The following is an 18,154-nucleotide window of genomic DNA, read 5'->3' on the forward strand; positions in this document are numbered from 1 at the left end:
TCTATGAAAGTGGTTTTGTCACTGTGTGTTCAGAAACCACTCTTTTAGAAAGTGGCTGAGTTTTGTGCTTTAAGCATTTCTGTGTGTCTCTGCTGAATGTGGATTGACTGTCTGGATCTGAGAGGTGAGAGGAGCTGGAAGAGGTCTTGACTCAGGGAGGGGTTGAGATGGCACCAGGCTGCCCTGCATCTGGAGAGTAGGGGGAGGAGAAGCCCGGGAGGTGAAAAGACCTGGGCAGGTGCTATAAACCAATTGACCCATCTCCTGCTGGGTGATTAACGATCAGACCCTCAGAATCAAAGGGAGAAAGGTGACACTGGGAGGGAGACACCCAGAACTGATTTAGGCAGGGGTCAGGGACCCCTGAGCACAACGAACTTCAAAGACATTTAGTGGTATACCTATGAGAGCTGAGGCCCATGAACGTTGGAAGGGAATAGAAATGGATTGAGACTAAAAAGGCTTTGACCAATTTTGTGGTCAAGAGGAACTTCTGCTAAGGAAAGAACTGGAGAGACTGCTGGGAAGGACCAAACTGTGCTTCGTGATCTGGGACTGGTCTGCAGTTTGCTGTTTTAACCAAGGAAGAGGCTGCTGGGACTGTGCTGTGCGCGCTGGGTCCCCCTGCTTGAATAAGACACTGCTTTGTGCTGTGTCTTGTAACCCCAAGTGCCCGAAGTGAGCTGGCTCCCTGTTTGGAAACACAGGAACATAAAAGTTTCCGGAGAAGTTTCAAGCGACGCCGTGGGTGCGTGTTGTGGCAGCTTGAGACCCTCGGATGGTGTGCCCTGTGATCTTGGACACACGGAAGAGCAGCGAGACTCGGACATGCAGGGTGCATGTCGTGGTGCACAGGAGGGACTGGTGAAGAGTGTATAGTCGGCGTGTGCACCGAAGGTGAAGTGACACTCGGATGTGAAGAGTGCGTGTCGTGGTCCACCGCAGGCACTGGTGAAGAGCGTCTGGTCGCCGTGTGCACCAAAGGTGAAGTGAGTCTCGGACGCGCAGGGTGCATGTCTTGGTGCACAGGAGGCGTTGGTGAGGAGCGCCTGCTCAACGTCTGCATCTGAAGTGGAGTAATTCTTGTATGCGCAGGGTGCGTGTCGCGGTGCACCGGAGGCACTGGTGAAGAGCGCCTGGTCATCGAGGGCACCGGAGGAGAAGTGAGGCTCGGACACAGTGAGTGTGTCGCAGTGCGGCCGAAGGCATTGGTGAAGAGCGCCTGGATATCAGGGCACCGGAGTTGGAGTAAGTCTCAGTGAAGCAGCATGCGTGCTTTGGTGCAACCTGAGACTGTGGAGGTGATCGGCTGATCATCGTGTGCACTGGAAGAAAGTGAGTCTCTGCAGCGCAGTGTGCATGTCTTGGTGCCAACTGAGACGGCAGGAAGGAGTGCCTGGTGAATGTGCACTCGGAGTCTATGTGAATTCCCATCAGCGTTGTGTGTGTGGCTCCGTGTCAGCGGAGACCCGGAGGGTGCTGTTGTGAAAGAGCACCCGGGGTAACGTTTTCTCAGAGGTGTGGGGTACGTGTGCTCTGCGGCAGTCTGAGACCTTCCTAACAGTCACGGCCCGGACCGGCAACCCCAGAGGAGCTGAGCTGCCAGGCCGATTCGCTAAGGCCCATTGAGAAAGTTCTGCACGGATGGACCAGTTTACGGAAGGAGGAGAGAGTGGGGTCGCGCCCCCAGGTAACGTAGATCACTATCTGGGCGGGGTGCAGGCTCAGAGGGACACTCTCTCTGCCTCTCAGTCCTTCTGACGTGAGCCTTTGCTTCGGCTCAGATTGGGGCCCGTACTGACCAACAGAGTGGCAGTACTGGGACCAGAGTGAAAACCTGCACTTTGTGTCATCGTGGATACGCGTGAGGGGCAACTGTTATCGAGGAGGCTGATTATCGTAATACACTTTGCCAATATTGCTGCTAACGAACTGCCAGACTGTCTTATGACGCCTAACATTATTTCTCCATAACGAAGTACATGATTGTAGCACTACGCATTGCATTATTTCTCCATTGCAAAGTATGTGATTGGGGTGTGACACATTGCATTAGGCCTTCATTGCGCAGTACAGGATTGTAGCGGCACACATTGCATGATTTCTCCCATTGCAAGGTACCGGGGTGTATCGTTACACATTGTATTATTTCTCCTTTGCCCATCACAGGATTGTATCGCTACGCAGTGCATTATTGTTTGTTCATTCCAACGTGTGTGATTCTGGCATTTACGACCAGCATAGCATTTTGAAAGCGGTGGTTGGGATTTGAACCTACCAGCCAGCCGGAACGAATATTACCCTTTATTATATGTTGACTTTTGTATTGTGTGGTCTGATCGTAGATCTTTTTATATAAAGTTTATACTTGTTTAATCAAACTCGTGTGGAGTCCATTTGTGGTGTCACCAGTGGTTTGCTATGGGCGTGGTTGCACATACTGTACACTCGTGCCTTGGAGATAGGCCTGGCTGCTCGTGCCAAGCTACTAAGGGGATGAGCAGGGCTATCTCAAACGGTGTCCTTACTTGGCATAATGTTGAGTAGGGAGTCCCAGGTCGCGCACTTAGTGACAGTGGTGCGGGACGGGGACTCTGGTTTCCAAAATTTGGCGGCAGAGCGGTGAGATACGATCCTAAACGTAATTAAAGCGCGTGTGTGCAAAACTACCCACAGTAATTGATGTACATCATAAATTGATCACAGACCACGACACAACAACATATTATTTTGAACTGTTGGTTCTATTGTGGAGTAACCTTTAAACCACACATCATGTCTCAGGAGGTGAGCCAGTGAGGCTGCAGAATTAGAGTTTGACATTGAGGCATTGTTTACCTACAAGGTTAATCAGTTGAGGAAATTCTGCAGAGCTTTGGGATGTCCCATGAAGAGTAGCACCAAGAAGGAGGAGCTGCAAGTGGCCTTGAGGGCCTGGTGGGAAGCCAAAGAGGCTCAGGAGAGGGGTGATGTTGAGGTGGATGAGGATGACCCAGGGAATGGATTTGGTCCACAGGATTTGCCCGTGGAGGGACCAGCCGCAGGGGTTGGTAGTAGCCATTCAGGAAGGAGTTTTTCACCAGAGAATTTGGAGGAAAACCAAAGGGTCAGACTGCATTAGTTGGAGGTTTTAAAACTTAAAACTCAAGCAGAGGAGAGCAGGAACGCTCTCGCGTTGGAAGAGAAACAGATCTTCTCCGCTCATGAGTCAAGCATGAGGGAACTGGACATTAGGGGTAAACAGAGTCCAGGGTGATTGGTGGCAGCGCACAGCTAGTGCCAAGTGTTGTGTAGGACTTGACCTTTGTGGCTAAAGTTCCCTAAACATTTTGCTTTCCCCCTAGACCGTTTTCCTGACATAGAATTGATAATTTAGATGCTTTGGGTACTTTGCCACTGCTGATCAGTGTCAAAGTACAATTGTTCCCTGTGTAAAGTTTAATGGTAATTGGTTGGCCATGATTGGTATGTTTGCCTTACTATTAAAGACCCTAGTGATGTGCACTGTGTGTGCCAGGGCTAGTAATGCAAAGGTGTGCGGTGAAGGGAACTCAGGCCTGCAGTGTAGGGCCTTCGAGCAGTTTGCTAAGTTACCATGTTGTCCTGACAAGTACAACCACTTGTCAGGTCTTACTTTACCTTTTGCATACACAGTGGGCACCCCTGTGGTAGGTCCAGGGTAACCCCCTAGGCAGGGTGCAGTGTAAGTAAAAGGCAGGCCATAAACTAAGGTGTGTGTTATGTACTGACCGTGAAAAACACTCCTTTTAGTTTTTCACTGCTGAAAGGCCATCCTACCCATAGGACAGAACGGGGGAGGCTGGATGTTGTGTTTGTTAACCTAGTTTCCTATAAGTTTAAAATGGAGAAGTGATGTTTAGTATGTATGAACTCACAGTGTCATAACACATCTTTCTATGAAAGTGGTTTTGTCACTGTGCGTTCAGAAACCACTCTTTTAGAAAGTGGCTGAGTTTTGTGCTTTAAGCATTTCTGTATGTCTCTGCTGATTGTAGATTGACTGTCTGGATCTGAGAGGTGAGAGGAGCTGGGAGAGGTCTTGACCCAGGGAGGGGTTGAGATGGCACCAGACTGCCCTGCATCTGGAGAGTAGGGGGAGGAGAAGTGGGGGAGGAGAAGCCCGGGAGGTGAAAAGGCCTGGGCTGGTGCTATAAACCGATTGACCCATCTCCTGCTGAGTGATTTAGGATCCAGACCCCCAGTATCAAAGGGAGAAAGGCGACACTGGGAGGGAGAAACCCAGAACTGATTTAGGCAGGGGTCAGGGACTCCTGAGCACAACGAACTACAAAGACATTTAGGAGTATAACTATGAGAGCTGAGGCCCCTGAACGTTGGAATGGAATAGAAATGGATTGAGACTGAAAAGGCTTAGACCCATTTCGTGGTCAAGAGGAACCTCTGCTAAGGAAAGAACAACTGAAGAGACTGCTGGGAATGACCAACCTTTGCTTCGTGATCTGGGGCTGGTCTGCAGTTTGCTGTTTTAACCAATGAAGAGGCTGTTGGGATTGTGCTGTGTGCACTGGGTCCCCTGCTTGAATAAGACTGTGCTTTGTGCTGTGTCTTGTAACCCCAAGGGCCCGAGGTGAGCTTGCTCCCTGTTTGGAAACACAGGAACATAAAAGTTTCCGGAGAAGTTTCAAGCGACACGGAAGAGAAGCGAGACTCGGACGTGCAGGGTGCGTGTCGAGGTGCACAGGAGGCGCTGGTGAAGAGCGTCTGGTCGGTGTGTGCACCTAGGGTGACGTGAGACTCGGACGCGCAGGGTGCGTGTCGTGGTGCACAGGAGGTGTTGGTGAGGAGTGCCTGCTCAACGTGTGCATCGGAAGTGGAGTGATTCTCGGACGTGCAGGGTGCGTGTCGGGGTGCACCGGAGGCGCTGGTGAAGAGCGCCTGGTCATAGAGTGCACCGGAGAAGTGAGGCTCGGACACGGTGAGCGCGTTGGTGCCAAAGGCATTGGTGAAGAGCACCTGGATATCAGGGCACCGGAGTTGGAGTAAGTCTCAGTGAAGCAGCGTGCGTGCTTTGGTGCAACCTGGGACTGTGGAGGTGATCGGCTGATCATCGTGTGCACCGGAAGAAAGTGAGTCTCTGCAGCACAGTGTGCGTGTCTTGGTGCCAACTGAGACCACAGGAAGGAGTGCCTGGTGAACGTGCACGCGGAGTCGAGGTGAATTCCCATCAGCGTTGTGTATGTGGCATCGTGCCAGAGGAGACCAGGAGGGTGCTGTTGTGAACAAGCACCCAGAGTAACGTATTCTCAGAGGCATGGGGTACGTGTGCCCTGCGGCCATCTGAGACCTTCCTAACAATCATGGCCCGGACCGGCAGCCCCGGAGGAGCTGAGCTGCCAGGCCGAGCCGCTGAGGCCCATTGAGAAAGTTCTGCACGGAAGGAGGAGAGGAGAGTGGGGTCGCATCCCCAGGTAACGTGGATCACTACCTGGGCGAGATGCGGGCTCGGAGGGACACTCTCTCGGATTCTAAGTCCTTCTGACGATGGGAGTCTTTGCTTCGGCTCAGATTGGGGCACGTACTGACCAACGGAGTGGCAGTACTGGGGCAAGAGTGAGAAGCTGCACTTTATGTCATCATGGATACGTGTGGGGGGCAACTGTTATCGAAGAGGCTGATTGTCGTAATACACTTTGCCAATATTGCTGCTAACGAACTGCCAGACTGTCTTATGACGTCTGACATTATTTCTGCATAACGAAGTACAAGATTGTAGCGCTACGCATTGCATTATTTCTCCATTGCAAAGTACAGGATTGCAGCGGCCCGCATTGCATTATTTCTTCATTGCAAAGTACATGATTGTAGTTACGCATTGCATTATTCCTTAATTGCAAAGTACACGATTGTAGCGGCGCGCATTGCATTATTTCTTCCTTGCAAAGTACGTGATTGGGGTGTGACGCATTGCATTAGGCGTTCATTGCGCAGTGCATGATTGTAATGGTACGCGTTGCATGATTTCTCCCATTGCAAGATACCGGGGTGTATCGTTACACATTGTATTATTTCTCCTTTGCCCAGCACAGGATTGTATCGTTACGCAGTGCATTATTGTTTGTTCATTGCAACGTGTGTGATTCTAGCTTTTACGACCAGCATAGCATTTTGAAAGCAGTGGTTGGGATTTGAACCTACCAGCCAGCCAGGACGAATATTACCCTTTATTATATGATGACTTTTGTATCATGTGGTCTGATCGTATATCTTTTTATATAAAGTTTATACTTGTTTAATCAAACTCGTGTGGAGCCCATTTGTGGTGTCACCAGTGGTTTGCTGTGGGAACGGTTGCACATACTGTACACTCGTGCCTCGGAGATTGGCCTGGCTGCTTGTGCCAAGCTACTAATGGGGTGAGCAGGGCTATCTCAAATGGTGTCCATACTTGGCCTAATATTGAGTGGGGAGTCCTGGGTCACGTACTTAGTGACAGTGATGCGGGACCGGGATTCTGGCTTCCAACAGTATCAGAGCGCTTTACATGAGCACCAGTTGCGTTACACAAGGACACCTTTATTTTTTTGTTGGGCAGAGGAAGATTAAGTGATTTGCCCAGAATCACAGGATGTTGACAGTCGTTGCTAAGACTCTAACCCAGTTTCCCAGACTGGAGGTTGATAGCCCTAGCCGTTAGGCCACATCCTCTCCCCTAGGTTCTATATTGCCCCAGTTAAAATGTAATTAAATCAAAGATTTAACAAGTAGGGGAAACGTGCAAGAAAATACCCATAGCCACCTCATTCCTCAGTTCAATTTTCTATTCCATGGAGCAAAGCAATGTCTTTTAAGAAGTAGTGTTTTTAAATCGTAGAATACTGTTTCACATTATCAAAGCTTTAAAGGTTTTTTTGTGAGGGAGTATGGTCTTTTATCACCTTTGTGCTCCAGCAATTAATTCTATCCTGTTCAATCAGATACCAAGCTGGCTAGACAGGAACCCATGTTACGCTGGATAAAAAGCAAAGAATGATAACCATGCGAGTATTAGCTCTCTTGTGATCAGCCACATCATCGATAAGTTCCATATAGGATGCTGGGAAATATGGAGAAATAGCACTTGTAGGCCATCTTGGATGAGAAAACATTGCTCTTCTCCCTCAAAGGCTCATTTTTCACTCTCGGGAATGGGAGCCAGTGCATGAAAAAGTTAAAGAAGAGCCTAACCCTACTACTGAACTTCTAATACACACCACTGCAATATCCAAATGGGTCAATTGGAGGGATGTTGCATTCTACGTCCAGAATTTACACTACAGCCTCAACAGTAAGGGAAGCTCCATTGATTAGCTCTTTCTCAATGAAAAGTTTGCAACAAAGGTTTTGGAAGCGAAGTTAGCGTCAGGATAGTAAGTTACCTGCAGCTTTTGGTCACCCTTTGCAACCTTGGATACCAGTGCGGCATTGGCCAGTACCACTCAGCAGAACTGGATGATGGAAGGATTTGCCTATTCCTTGCTTAAGGACCAAACTATAAATCAGGATCCACTCAAGAAGAAGATATTTACCAACGAGGAGCTGTAGATCAATGTCTCTCGCTACAGGTGTAATGATGATCTTCCTCCTCCCAGAAGCGCCACAGTTCAAGCATTTGATCTGGTTATCACCAACCTCACTGGATTAAGTTCCATCCAGTTTCCCTTACTTTTAATCAAGTCTTCAGGGTTTTTGACAAGAAAAAGTGTAGTAAAGTGCCCCTTTTTGAAATGGTCACCCCCACTTTTGCCTGGTATCTGATACAATTTTGACAGAAGTGCACTTAGTTCCTGCTAGTCAGGTCCCCGCTGCCAGATCTCTTTCCCTAAACCTGTAGAAGTGTTCCCCAATTGACAATACCATTAGCACCCCCTTTAAGACCCTCATAAATAGTATCCCTGGTATCTAGGGTATGGGGTGCTAAAGAGAGTCCCTAAGGGCTACAGCATTGTACTGTACACCCTAAGAGTCCCCTTAGCACCAACATGCAAACTGCCATTACAGACTATGTGTCAGGGTGCAGAGAAAAGTGAAGACACGACATGGTACAACCCTGTGTGCCATGCCTGCAGACACTGCATGCAGTATAGGTAAGTCACCCCTACAGCAGGCCTTACAGACCTAAGGCACGGTGCACTATACATGAATCACACCCTAAAAAGAAGGGACGAGAGGAAACAGACCTTCCCTAGTCCTCCCTCAAAAATGTCTAACAACACACAAAGAAGAGAAGGCCTTTGAATTCAGTGATTATTTGGTAGTCTGCTTTCTGGAAAAACCCTCAGCGTTTTTTAATACTGCCCTCGCCCACTAGATAGTGGCATTCTTCATCATAGGTGTACTATAGTAGAGCAGATATGCCCCCGTGATACCTACGTCGATTCTTAGCTATTAAAAGTGAACAGGAAAGCCATTTTAAATACACGCGCTGAACACTAGTAATTTCTAGTTCCCCAGCTTCACTGAAACTAGAGATGTTTGGTATCTAACATCTCACATTAATAAACCCACATTGATCACAGTGATGGATTTATTAATACATGCACCCAGAAGGAACCTTAGAGGTGCCCCTTGAAAACCTACCGACTACCAGTGTACTGTCTGACTGGTGTAGACCAGCCCCAGATAGTGAATAAAAAGCCACAGAAAGGTTGTTTTTCAAATGTACCCACTGTATTTTTTTAGATTATTAAATTAGCCTTTGTCATATATGACACAATTACTATTGCATACATGTTCTCTGTTGTCTTAGGAATGGGTGCTTTTTTTGGAATCAATGAAGGCACGTAATGTATTGATTAGTATTGAAAATTTCAATACCTATGCTGAACAACTTGGTTCAACAATGTTTTTAATCTTTTCTATACATTGCATAATATGGACTCAAAATGTAACAATTAAACGTTTGTTGCTTGATACACCCTCAAATTATTCCCCTTTTATACTCTCCTTTGTTGAATGTGTTTTGTTATAACTTGGTGTTCGTGATTGATATCATTTGAGTTGCCTCAGGTTTTTTAACACTGGTAGACCAGCCTGCCACCACAGATATGTTTCTGACCCCTGCAGATAAGAGCCGGCACTCTCTGAGGGCAGAAACAATGCCTTTTTCCCCCCGGAGGAGTTATCACCTACTCCAAGTAGGATGGCTAAGTGATCAGCATACCATATCAAGGCAGCATATCAAGGCTAGAGGCTTCAAATGCCCCTACTGCCTTGGAGATGTGATCCAAAGGCTTCCTCAGACAGGGGAAATGCCATCCCCTGCACAAGGTCCAATTGGAACCAAGATATGTGGGAAAATTAGCTACTCAGGAGGCATGTTCCCCATCAAGCTAGTTCCATCCCTACGGTGGGCTATCTGATGTGAAAACGAAAACTAGAATTCGAACATCTTGGTTTTGGTGGAATTAGGCTCATTAAGTCAGGGTTATGCCTACTTCTCACAGGAAGTGTCATATTGTGGGTGTGGTCGCCCTAAAGATAAGTAGCCCATAGGCTATTACTGGTCACTCCCATTAGCGCCCCTAAATTGAGTATTTAAGAGGTACCCATGATACCAAGAACTCAGATTCGGCGAACCCAGAAGAAGAGGATAAAAGAGCCTCGAGACAAAGTGAACTGAAGGCTGCTGTGGACATTTGCCACCAAACCCTGCCTGCCTGCACCAGTCTCGACAGATTTGACCGAGTGACTCATTCTGCAGTTGCGCAACTACCAAGAACCCTGGCAGGCTGCCAGCCCTTCACAAATTGCCAGCAATCTCCCTTGGAGTTGAAGAGCTACTCTCCTGCAGTCTGCAAGCACCAAAGAAGCAGAGTCCGGTTTACCATGTTGCCACTCCCCGGCCAGCCCGACACAGCAGCCCCCCAGGAAGAGGTATCTGCGCTCCTGAAGGTCAGATTTGTCCCCTCACCAAGTGAGAGGACACTAGGTACGACCGGAGCCACACAGCACCAATACCGGGGTACCCGACCCCTTGCAGCAACCAAGACATGTTTAAGTCCAGTCGGGACTCCAACAGCACCAAGACCGAGCAGCCGTCGAGGAACTTCAGCACCGCATAGACCCAATTTCAGAGTGGCCCAGCTGTCCTAATTTCTGCCCCCTCAACCATCAAGACTGACAAAGGCAAGGCCTTAGGATGCACAGAGACTAGCCAACCTGCATCGAGCGCCCCTGCCCGGGTACAGATGAGCAGGCTAAGCCCCCGTGCTTCCAGCACCCTTATGACACAAGCCCCCCGTTGGGAGCTCCTGGACTTGTCCCCAAGGCCCCCTCTGCAGCCTGTCTGCAGATGGCCCCCACCTTCTTTCCACCGGCGGAGCACTCAAAGCTACCAACCCAACCAGCACCTCTGCACCTGTTCGCCCCAGGGCAGATAATGAGTAACTGCTGGTGACACTTTGGACCTGGCCCCCTATGATCTTAAGTCCCAAAGGAGACCCCCAGAAACCGACCGTAAATAACTGTAAGCAACATATGCCTCTTTCCCTATAGTAAAGCATTGCTGCATAAAAACGCAGTTAAGTGAACTATTTACTTACCTGTGAAATATTAAAAAAAGTACTCACTTGATAACGAAGTTCTTGTTATCAAAATTTATATAAAAATAAGACTTGTTTTTCTAAATTGGTCTCAGATATATTCTTGAAGTGCATGTCTCATTTATTGCCTCTGTGAGTATAACAAACGCTCAGCACTACTCTCTGATAAGCCTAAACTGCTTGCCCACACCACTACTAAAGAGCATTTAGTGTTATCATTCTTGCCTTTGTAAACCAATTAGGGTTGCCAGCTCTCTTCACACAGTGTACCTCGTTTTGCTGTACTCAACACAGAATGAGCTTCCTACAGTGTCTCTGGAATCCTAATTTAAAACCCTAAATTATGGAGTAGTCAAATCTTAAATCACAATTCTGAAAATGCCACTTTTAAAAAGCGTATTACGGCCCTACCTGGCTACTATTCTTTGGGCCTTATCCCGTTTTTTTCATACTTTTAGAAAGCTGGCATTTTCTTGCCTTAGCCATTTGGTACCTGCAGCCTATCTCTAGTCATATGACTGGGTGTAGTTGGAAGTTGTGCTTTGTGTAATCCTCTGAGACAGCTTCACACAATGGGAGCTTAGGTGTGACTAGAATAGCCATCACTGACAGGACGGGAGGATGGAGCTGGGCCCAGCCTCACTTACACCTAAATAGGCTGGTTCCTGCCTCCACACAAGTGCTGCATGCCTTTCTGTAGTTACTCTGGAGCCAGGACAGGGAAGGCAGGATGTCGGGAGACTTCAAAAGGAAACTTCTAGAAGCTTCTCCTCTACTTCAAAAGCACAACTCTGTATAAATACTGCACCTCTGACACCACCATCTCAGTACACTTCTAGGCCTGTGGTTACTCAGCTAGTAAGAAGGACGGCCACTCTGCAGGACTGCACACTGCTCTGCTGTGCTGACCTGCTGCCCTCTAGCATGGGTAAGAAGGACTGGACCTGCATCTCTTGAACTTAGGAGAGAGGAGTTGGCCTAAAGGCTCGGGCGGTCAACCTCAAATCTGGAGAACTGGGTTCAAGTCTCGGCAAGGACACGCAACATCCTGTGATTCTGGGCAAATCACTTAATCGCCCCGTGCCTAACAAAATTGAGTGTGTCCTCATGTAACGCAACTAGTGCTCATGTGAAGTGCTCATGTGAAGTGCCCTGATACCAGATACCTTCGGGTCAAGTTCACACTAAATAAAACTCTGTTAAAAAAAAACAGAACCAAGAGTGACTTCAAGGACTATTTGGCTGGCCTCCTGATGTGAAGCCTCAGGTACAAAACAGGCTTCAAACAACCTTGCATCTGCTCCTGGACTCTTCCATCTGCGAGTCTACCCTGCCATGGGGTGCCATCAGAGTCCTGGACACTTGGAAGTGGGCTTTTGATGTTTTAAGACCCTCTGTGGATCCAGGTCAGCCAATGCATCTTCTCTGCTGTGCAGCACAACCCAGAGCAGAACTGACGCATCTCCGCTACTGCGGGGACGGACTCATTACAAAGACCTGCATCGCCACCAAACCCCGCATTGCCTTCAGAACCGCCGTTGAAAGATGCATCCTCAGTGCAAACTCTTGAATCTCTCATTAACAGCTGCCCCAACGATGACACCGCATATCATATATTCAGAACCGATACATCACCCAGACTGCATGCCGCATCCCCAACCCACCGGACTTCGCATAGTGGACTCAATAGGACCTCGCAATGCAGCCTCGCTGCATCTCGGAACCAACGCATCGCTTCGGCTGCACACCACATCTTCGACACAGATTAAGGCAATGCTCCGCTCCGAGAACAGGATTGAAGGTACTATGTTTAGTGGGCCTAACTGGGTCACTGTAGAAAGTCCACGCTCCATGGTGGTCGGCCTGAACTTGTGACTTTGTCCCGGTCTGGTGCGACCAGATATCCACAGTTGCTGCTTTGTGCTGGTTGGTGCTATTTTCACTAAAAACTTTAAAATCCAATATCTCCGGTTCTAATACTAGGTCTTTTATTGTTTTGGTCTTGTTTTATTTATTAAAAAAGTACTCTATTTTTACAATACCGGCATGGGTCCCTTTTGTGCAGTGTTTTCATTGTGTTACTGTTTGAAGTGTTGCACAAATACTTTATTCATTGCCTCGGAGTGAAGGCTGAATGCTCTGTGCCAAGCTACTAAGGGGGTGAGCACAGATTTAATTTGGGATTGCTTGTGACTTACCCCGACAGGGATTGTGGTTGCTGCTTGACCAAGGCTAACACACCTGTCACCCAACAACCCAATTTCTTACAAAAAGCATAAGCAAAAAGATATGGCATCCATATTGTGCATTTATAGTATACACAAAAACATCAAAATTGCTCTCAATGATGTCAAACTACAGGAGAGCTACACACAACCACACTTCAAACACACAACACTACATACATTATAATAATTTAGGGAAGGTGCAGTCAAGACATATTTGGTAATGTTAAACAGTACAATAATTAAACACGTACTCACCAGAGTTCAGGAACTCTTTCTGCATCTCTTCAATGCTTTCATCTACTCTGGTTTCCTGTGCCCTATGATGCATAGCTACTTGATATGGATTGTATTTCACTTGAAAGGACTCTACAGGATGGTGCTTTGCATAGCCAGGCACAGTAAGATGCTGTGAAAAACCAGGAAGGGAAAGAGTGAGAATTAAATATGGCTTGAAGATACAAAAAATGTGTCCCAGACACTAGACAAAAGCAATCATTCAAGGGTTTAATAATCTTAAATGAAAAGAAGCATGATCATATTATTCAACAACGCAGTCTACAGTTTACAATTCAACATTCTTCAGAGCACTAATACTCAACAAACACATGCAAGAGTTTCCACTCACCATTGTTAAATAGTGCTACAATATTTGCAGTAGATTAGCAATTCAGTCTTTCTGACACCAGAAACAGACCTAGTGCATACATTTCAGGTTAACTATTTTTCTAATAAATCACTAGACTGATAGGTCAGTTGGCAAAATGTGAAATGTCAAGTGGTTGCATCCTCAATCTTGTTCTGGTGCAGACAACATGTTTCCATTACACTACTCCAAGATGGCTGTCATGTCTTTTAAATGTCCAGTGTTACAATAATACCATTCGAAGATGGTAGTCACACCCTTCCCAACAAAGTAATTACTCAATCCCATATGACGTTCAGTAGTGGAGTGTTAGACCTGTCAGCCCTTTGGGTGGTCCCTCCTCATCATTATTTATTTTGTCCCACTTTTGCCTCAAACCCTGTTATAATTTTTCCTTTTTGGGAACCACCAGACTTTTTAGTGTTGATGCAGGGTCAGGGATCCATTTTCCCTACCCCTGGAACTTCTGTCTGAGGGCCTGAGACACAAAATGGTGGCCACCCATTGTCACCTGAGAAATAGCCAGAACACACTAGAGGTTTCTAGAACCTTCTGCAACATTCTAGAACCCTGGGACAGAGGGAGGCAGTTTAGAATGTTGGGAGGCCATCTCAGAGTGGCAGTTGGCACCTGACTGGAGAGGAGAGAGGACAGAGATTCAGAAGGAGGAAGGAGTGAGGCATCAGGGGTGGAAACCAGTGCTTGGAGTGGGGTCCAGAAACCCACCCTTGATGCTAGTCCCTACTGACCAAGCCCAGCCTAGAGCCCTGTGTGGGACCAAGACCAGAAAAACCGTCTTAAGGACCTGAACATTTGGAACAGGCCTTACAAAGGAAGAACAGCAAGTTCCTGACCTGTACAGCAGTGTCCTCCTGGAGTCCTGACGTCGAGAAGCCTGGAGACCTGGAGCCCGAGGTGGAGAAGCGGCGCTGACAGAAAGCAGACGTCGTACCCGGAGCCGCCAGAGGTCGAGAGGGGGCGCCGACAGAGGTCGTGGAGAGTCACCGGAGGTCGAGTAGGAAGTCACCTGAGGTCGAGGTGAGGCATCGACGGGGGAGTGAAGTCCGCCCTCCGGAGTCGCCGGAAACCAAGGTGAAGCGCGCAGGAGGTCGGGAGTGGAGGTTGCACTCCGGAGTCGCCTGAGGTCGAGGTGAAGCGCGCAGGAGGTCGGGAGTGGAGATCGCACTCCGGAGTCGCCGGAACCCGAGGTGGAGCCGACGGAGGTCGGGAGTGGAGGTCGCACTCCGGAGACACCCGGAAGCGGGGAGACCGTGACCCTGCGACGCCGGAACACGACATCGAGCCACGGCCGCCCAGCGACATCGATCCGGAGCCGCCTCACGGCACCGACCCGGCGTCAGGTAAAGCTGATCGACGCGACATCGAACCGAGGCCGCCCAGCGACATCGAACCGGAACCGCCAGACGGCATCGACACGGCGTCAAGTGGAACAGATCGACGCGACATCGAACCGGAACCGTCTCACGGCGTCGACTCGGCGCCAGCGGAGCCGATATTCGCAGAAGAGACAGTAAGTGGTAGAAAGGGCATCTGAGGCCCTGTGGAGCCCTAAAAGACCATTCTAGGGGCTAGAGGGGTGTTAGGACCAGCCTGGGAGTGCTAGGGGGTGAACTGAGACTGGTGCAGGGACCTGTGTGAGGGACTGTGTAGTTGGGAGAGCCAGAACCTTAGGTTACCCTCATTCTACCTCAGCTTAGGCCCCAGCCTTGACCACTCTAGGTGGGACATCCCCAGGCCACCCCAGTGACCACAAGCTGTACTTGGGCATAGTAAAACCAAACTACCTCATAAATGTGATCTGATTTGCAATTGTTATTGATTGCTTATATTATTTATTGAAGGCGTTTTATTTATTGTCTGACTGTATTTATTCCTGCATTGTATTTATTGTCTGACAGTATTTATTTGCCCTCTGTATTTATTGCACCTATATTTATTCCGTGATTATTTATGACCTGATCCTATTTATTGAAACCCCACTGTGGTATTATTTATTTGACCTGCTACTTTCAAGAAAAGTCTTATGGTATTGTATGTATGTTTTGAAACCTGCAACTAAGAGAAAATAAGATAAAGACAAACTACTTTCTTTCATAATTTTTGCGGTGTAGTGTCGTTTTTGGAACGGATGAACGCATGGTTATTGTGAGGGTGTGACGTACGCTTAACACGGTGCCTGTCTTCCTTACCGCTCGAGCCAAGCTACCACTGTGCTGGGAACCTGGTGACTGCTAACCCGGTTGCCCGGTTTCCAACATAAAATTGGTGTTCAGCGGTGGGATAGAGCTGTGCTTGCGTCCACTCGACAATAACTGTGGGTAGTCCATAGGCCTACACCGGGAGTTTTCTCCAAGCGGACTTCCTAATTTTGAGTTTTGTTTTTTCCAAATTTACTTCTGGTGGTGGGAGGAGGTATTATAAAAGGTACCCCCCTGCATAGCTTCTGTAAGCAATTGTCTTCTATCCTGAGTGGGCAAAATGGAGTTTGTGTTGGAGGATGTGGAAACCTACACTGTGGCCCAACTCAGAGAGTTTTGTGAGCGAGAGGGGGTGTTTTGTCCCCAAGGTGCAAAGAAGGGTGAGCTCCAAACCAGCTTGAGGGCTTGGGGGAAGGCACGACGAGAAAGTAAGGCTGAAAAGGAGGACAGGGATGGAGAGACTGACCACGAGGGAGCTGGTTTGTACCAACCTGAGGTGGGGAACCTAGTAGAGGGGCCCAGAACACTTTCAAGGAAGGGCAGCAGTGTCTCTAGTGGCGGCTTATCAGAAGTAGAATTAACTGACCGGAGGGAGAAAAGACAGCTCACATGGAAGTTGGCGGAGCTGGAGAAAGAGAAGGAGGAACGGAGGATGGCTCACGAGTTGAGGCTCAAGGAGATAGATCTCCAGATCCTACGAGTCGGGGCACAAACTGTTCCTAATGGTGGCAGCAAAGACAAAGAAATCACCAGGGAACCCAAACCCTATCTGCCAAAAGACATAGTAGCTAGCTATAGTGCAGGTGATGATATCGCCAAGTGGGTAGCGGCCTATGAGGTCTCTTTAAGAGCCCATGGGGTTCCAGAGAAATATTGGGGAGGGGGGTTGTATAAATACATGTCTCCAGCTGGTAGGGATACATTATTGGCCCTGGAGCAGGATGAGCAGACCCACTACCCCACCATGAAAGTGGCGCTCGTAAGAAAGTTTGGACTAACACCCGAGAAGTACAGACAGAAGTTCCGGGGTAGCCACAAACTGGGCACACAGAATTGGGTGGATTTCCTGGACTATGCAAAGAAGGCATTAGAGGGTTGGATACAAGGCAGTGAGGTGAGGGACTACGAGGGGTTGTTTGATTTGATGTTGAAGGAACACCTACTCGAAAAATGTTTCCCTAAACTGCGTCAACACCTGGTGGATAGCAAGCTGACCAAACCCCGGAAGCTTGCTGAGGAGGCGGACATTTGGGCTAGTACCCGGGTGTCCACAAGGGGGACTGGAGGGGACTCTCAAAAGACCGGACAGGGCGCCCCCCAGAAGAAAGAGGGAGGGGAAAAGAAAACGGAGTTCTCCAAAGGCCCCCAAAATAGTTTCCAAGGGAAGGGAACAGGATTCACCCCTAGGGCTAACCCACCCAGAAACCCTAATCCTGGCCAGAGTCACCAGCCAAGGGTTGTCCATTGCTTCGAGTGCGGTGGTGTAGGACACTATAAGGGAGATGCGAAGTGCCCGAAAAGACCACCCCCTCCCATCGGAGGAAAGGCCCCCAGAGTAGCTAGTGTAGTGCTCGGGGAGGAGATGCCCTTAGATAAGGGAAGGGAGTGGGCGGGTGTCACTTTAGTGTCCCTGGGAGAACGGGAGATGGTTCCTAAGATCCAGGTGCCCGCAAATACCACAAAGTATGGGCAATGGGTCACCATCAATGGCCAAAGAGGGGAGGCTCTGAGAGACACAGGAGCCAGTATGACTATGGTACGTAGCCAACTGGTGTCTCCAGAGCAGGTGATTCCCAATGTACTCCACCCTGCCGCGATGGCTGACGGCAGAATGGGTCACTATCCGGTGGCCGAGGTTCCATTTGAATGGGAAGGGGTTGCAGGTTCACTTTGAGTTGCCGTAAGCCCTGCCGTGCCAGTCGATTGTCTGCTGGGGAATGACATGGAGCATAATGCTTGGAAGGAGGTGGAATACCGGACTCATGCTGAGATGCTGGGTACACCTAACTGGGCCTGTGTCAGCACAGGGTCTACGACTACCCAGAGGGGGAGTTCGTTTAGGCTGGAGCCTGGAACAAAGGCCCAGCCGGCTGCTGATCAAGGGAAGAACCGAGGACAGGAGGAGCCTGCCTCGGCATCCGCGCCCCGTGATATGGATAGGCCACTGGAGGTGGTGGACCAGGAGTCCGCGGGGGGGGATGTTACCGAACTGGGGAACCTACCCATCCCGGCCGAGTGGCACGTGGAGGGAGGGCCGACCAGGGAGGAATTCTGCAAGGGCCAGAGGGAGTGCCCTACCCTTGAGGGACTGAGGCGACAGGCCGAAGCCCAGGCAGCAGGGAACGTTGAGGGGAACTACAACATTTACTGGGAGGATGGCCTCCTCTACAGTGAACCCAAGGCACCCATGCACGGATCATCACGGGCCTTGGTAGTCCCTCAACGTTATCTAGCCTTTCTCTTGGAGTTGGCTCATGAGATCCCCTTGGCAGGACACCTGGG

At 49.0% G+C, this 18,154-nt stretch overlaps 1 protein-coding gene across 2 annotated transcripts in view; it reads right to left on the reverse strand.

Moving 5' to 3' along the window:
* The window catches only part of CEP152 (centrosomal protein 152), a 725,831-nt gene that overhangs the window by 527,484 nt on the left and 180,193 nt on the right, over positions 1-18,154 (reverse strand). For both annotated transcript variants that reach the window (XM_085644215.1, XM_085644214.1), the window contains exon 6: positions 13,046-13,196. In XM_085644215.1, coding sequence (XP_085500341.1) covers positions 13,046-13,196 — 151 coding nt within the window. The remainder of the gene's footprint in view (positions 1-13,045; positions 13,197-18,154) is intronic.

This window comes from Triturus cristatus, chromosome 3_1 (assembly GCF_964204655.1).
Source record: "Triturus cristatus chromosome 3_1, aTriCri1.1, whole genome shotgun sequence".
Lineage (NCBI taxonomy): Eukaryota > Metazoa > Chordata > Amphibia > Caudata > Salamandridae > Triturus > Triturus cristatus.